The 4,798-nt window shown below is 41.9% G+C and overlaps 1 protein-coding gene across 1 annotated transcript; it reads right to left on the reverse strand.

The window, feature by feature from the left end:
- Window positions 1-241: 241 nt before the first annotated feature.
- On the reverse strand, window positions 242-4,477 carry LOC102876299 (cytochrome b-c1 complex subunit 7-like). Its single transcript, XM_006900351.1, has 4 exons — window positions 4,459-4,477; window positions 2,492-2,563; window positions 1,718-1,884; window positions 242-319 (listed from the first exon to the last, which is right to left on the reverse strand). The coding sequence occupies exons 1-4, from the start codon at window positions 4,475-4,477 to the stop codon at window positions 242-244; spliced, it is 336 nt and encodes a 111-aa protein (XP_006900413.1).
- Between the last annotated feature and the right edge of the window lie 321 nt (window positions 4,478-4,798).

Consider the following 4,798-nt stretch of genomic DNA (forward strand, 5'->3'; position numbering starts at 1 on the left):
GATTAAAGTGGATTCACAGAGTTGGAAGGAACATTTAAACAAAAAATAAATATATTTCAGAAATTTGAAAAGAACTTCGGTAAGATTAGATTCTAAAAAGCCCAACAAAGATTATAATAGATATTTATTTAAAGTAATACATATGGCAGCCAAAATGGTGCTTAAATTATCTATTTCATGTTTAACCAGCATCATAAAAATACTTAGAGGACAGCTGCATTCACAGATTTCAATTAGGTGATTATTTCTTTGCCCATTCTTCTCTCTCTTTCCTTTCTCGAATAACCTCTTTCAGATATGGTTCAAGGTAGAATTTATCCTGAAAAAGAATTATTAGTATTAGATGCCAACATCACATATGGTTATGTCCCAAATATTCAGCTAGTCTTTAATGATAAATCAATCAAAATGACTTTCTATTTTTAGGTTATTCTGCTTCTAAAATTGTAAAGGCCCACAAAAAGACACCACAGTAAGCTGTTCCAATAAACTATACAACCACCAAAACCCACTGCTGTTGAGCTGGCACCAATTCATAGCTCACCTGCCAGCAGGTTTTCAAGAGGCTGTAAAATACATGAAAAGAGACTGCCCATTTCTCTCTTTTGGATTCAAACAGTTTCCCTCTGGGTTGGCAATGTTAATCTCACCCACAAAGCCAGCAGAGTTCCCTAATAATTTATTTCTTATAAAACAAAATATGTTAGGAGAAAAAATGGAAATGAGAGCTTATGATTTGCTGTCTATCTAGTCCACCCAATTCCAGGGGGAAGGGTTAGGGGGTTCCTCAATGAGCTGATCCTTTAATCTTTTAATCTAAGTCAAGAAGTACTTTACAGAGGAGGTAAAAGCCTAGGAGGCATCTGAGAGCTGGACAATGAATAAGGATGACAGAATAACTGACGCTTTGAGTTGAGGTGTTGGAGAAGAGAGCCGAGTGTGCCATGGGCTGCCAAAAGAACAGGTATGTTTTCGAAAAAGTGCAGCTGGAGTGCTCCTTGGAGGCCAGGAGGGCAAAACTGTGTCTCAGATGTTCTGGGCAAGCTGCCAGGAGAGGCTATTCCCTGGAAAGGGACACTATGCTCAGAAAGGTGGGGAGGTCAGCGGGGAAGGAAGATCCTTAACAAGATACATGGTGACGGCAGCAACAGGTCCAATTGTCTCAAGAGATGAAGAAGATGATGGGACAGGATTCAGATCTGCTGCTCCCAAGGTCGCTATGAGTTATACTTGACAGCACTTGATAACAACAGGAAGCAGAAGACCTGACTCTAATTCTGGCTCTATATTCCACTCTTAGTGAGCAACATTCCAGCTTAGTGACTGTGGCACTAAGCTCTGTTGGTGTGGCCCACAGGGTGCTTCACTGCTAACCAAAAAGGGCAAGTATCTCTGACAGTTCAAATCCACCAGCCTCCCGACTGGAGAGAGACAGGCAGCGAACTGTTACAACTTATAGCCTCATAAACCTGGTGGAGGGTCACTGACACTTGGACTGATTCAACAGCAGAGAGCGTGACTGACTGTGGGAGAGTCATTTCACTTCAATTTGTAAATCTCAAAAATGCAGGTAACGTTTGCTCTCCTGATATCCTAGGATGTCTGCCGTGAGGCTACTTTTGCGTACAATAAGCACTAGACAAATAAATGTATTTCTACTGTTATTAACACACAACCCCTCTTGCCAACACTGGCAGACATAATAATGACATTATACCTCCTCGTATTTTGTCCACTGTTCTTTAGGCAAGATCTGTTGCCTCATGGTCAGGTCCAGGGCTCTTTTTATGCGAAACATCCTCTCATTATAAAGGTTCTCAGGAAGCCTTCTGATGGCTTCTTTTACATCTTCGTCTTCATAGATTGTATCATCCCGCAGTAATCCTGTTAAGAAAACAAGAGACTTGATTGATTGAACGCTCATCTCTAAAATCAGTGTTTTAAAAAAATTACTAAAACAATCTGCAACTCAAGACAGATGAAAGAGTTCAAATCACTAAGTACAAAGGAAATCTAGCTAAGTATGTTATTACAGTCAGTAACATAGCACATCTTATACATTTGCCTTTTGAAATTCATTACCATAATATTTACATTTTTATCCAACTATTTTTACTATGTCTACCTATTTTTTAACACACATCAATAAATCATACATCCTGGTTCTTATATCTTAAATTTGAGATCAATGTATTAAAGAAGATCAAAATGATATTAAAAAAAGAAAAAAAAATTGATAGTAAGTAAGGAGTCAGCAACAATGAAATTTCCACTGAGCTTCAACACTATGGCGGTCTAAAAATTTCAAGAGTCAGGTAAATGATGTCAAACAATTTTCAATACTTGAAAATAAAAGGGGGGGAGGGGCCTTAATTTAAAAATTTTCTGATGTTCCTAAGATTTTTTGCAACTTTTGACTTGTGCAAAAGTATCAGTCTTTATAAAAGATTTAAAAGAGAAAATGAAAGGAGGAAGAAGCAGAGAGACTCACCGAGTTTATTGAATCCTGCAGCATTGTAATACCATTTTCGAATACCATCCAGCCACCGTCCTGATGCTGCAACTGATCATGTCACACTGTTAGTTGTCTTAATTATCCTATACTCTTTGAACACACTGATAGGTAAGCAACACACACTCTCAGCCAATTCAAATAGAGGAGGTGGTTTCCTTTGCTAAGTCTATACACTATAGGTAGTGAGATGTAACCTGTGTTGACTATACTTGTGGTTTCCCATTTACACTGTACTGTTATCAATATATACAATGTTGCAGCACATAATTTGCTGACATTTATCATCCTCAAGATGTTCACTACCAGGTATTTTTCTATTTAAAGCTGCTAATCCATTTCCTAAACAGCATGCCTCTGGAAACACTGTGAACTTTGATAAATGGCGATGGTTGTGGAAGACTTCAGGCCTTCTATTCATGGGGCCGCTATGAATAGTGCTTGCTGGCAATCAACATCAATCCCCAAAGACAAGACAGAATTTTAAAAGATGTCAAAAGATGACAGAATGCAGTAAGTGAAAAAGAAAACAGACAAAAGCAGAGGGCCAGCAGAGGAGAGGAAGAACCTCTCTCTGTGCGATGGATGATGCACTGACTACAACAGTGGCTTAAGCAACAGATATTGTAGGGAGGGCTCAGTACTGGGCAGGTTTCAAAGCATTCAGCACTAAACCAAAAGGCTGGCAGTTCAAATACACCACCTGCTCTGCAGGACAGCCTTAGAAACCACATGGGCAGCTCTGGTTTTGCCATAAGGGTTGCTATGAGTTTGAATTGACTCACCTGACAGTGGAGTTTGGGTATTACAAAGCCTTGAAATACTTAAGTATCTTCTAATTTTACTCTACAAATTAGAAATCAGGAATGCTTTTTGCCTTCCAAATTAAATACGTATTTACCAGTGACGATATTCACTGAGCACCATTTCCGTGTTGCAGAAGAGGAAGTAAGCTTACAGGGGTCATCCTATCAAGGTCAAAGGACTACGGATAGGGCGAGCTCAGTCTATCTGGTTTTAGGAACACATTTGCAAAGGGCCTTAATCAAGATGTGAGCCTTCTTCAAATTAAAGAAATAATGAGTTCTTAAATGTTATCATAACACCCTTCAACCCCTAAAGCTCACTACAATTTAGATTGGCAAATTTCCACCGCAAGCCCATGTTTCTGATTGTTTTTCACAGTGCGGGGAGGAAAGAGGGGGAATTACTTTTAAAAAGCTACTCCAACTGAAACCGCGAGAGGGCAGAGGTGAGACGGGGAAACCTACGAGATGTTCACGTTCTAGTATACTTTAAATATCCGTGCAGTTTCTGCAATCTATCCCAAAATAAAATCGACACATCAAGCAGTGATCAGGTCAGATGGGTTTAACTAAGAGTTTCACTCTATCACTAGACACTCCCGCGCTCTGTTGCCTGTAATACCCGATTTGAGAAGCGAGAAAGGACAGAGATGTCAATTTCCTGTGATCGCTCTGCTTCGGTTTTATCTTATCCGTGGAAAGGGAGATTATTATTTTAATCGCAGCGCTAGTGGGTAAAGTTAACTGACAGATTTATCAGAAAGATCCCGACCCAGTGTACGCAGTCCCAGCACATATTCCAGTCCCGCCGCGGTCCCCGAGCCCCTGGACGCTGTGACGGTCTCAGCCACATAATCCTCTAAGGCAGAGAGGAAGCACTGCGAAGCAGAGACAGCTGGACTGCAGACTGTCAACAGACAGAGGCAGCCCCCGCACAAAAGGCAGGTCAATGTGCCAACCGTCTACGCAAGCCCGGCCTGGACACAGCAAAGGAGTGCGGGGGACACGTCCTGTGACTGGGCTGGAGCTGCCAGTCTCCTTCATGCTGCAATCCTGGCCACATAAGAGTAACCAGGGGAACAGGCGAACATAAAAGGTTTACAGCGGCGATGCCTATAAGGAAGGACACTAAAAACTTACCAGCAGACCTCCCTGACATCTTGACCCCGGAAAGAAGCGTTGCCTGTTGGGTAAGTCGTCGAGGACGCGCAGTGCTCACTGCGCAGGAGCACAACGCCGCTCGTAATAGGTCATTGCCATACACCCGCGCAGGCGCAGCTTTGGTGTCCGCGCCTAGCTCTTGCTGTATGCAAATCTTCACCAGCGTCTGGCCAATAGGGTTGTTGTTGTTGTTGTTATGTGCCATGGAGTCGCTTGCGATTCCAAGCGACCTTATGTACAACAGCCCTAAACTCCGCTCTGTCCTGTGCCAATCGCACTGTCTCTGACACTCCCATCCCAATTATCCCAGTCACTGAAT

This window comes from Elephantulus edwardii, unplaced genomic scaffold, assembly GCF_000299155.1.
Source record: "Elephantulus edwardii isolate Elephantulus edwardi_28Jun2011 unplaced genomic scaffold, EleEdw1.0 scaffold00282, whole genome shotgun sequence".
NCBI lineage: Eukaryota > Metazoa > Chordata > Mammalia > Macroscelidea > Macroscelididae > Elephantulus > Elephantulus edwardii.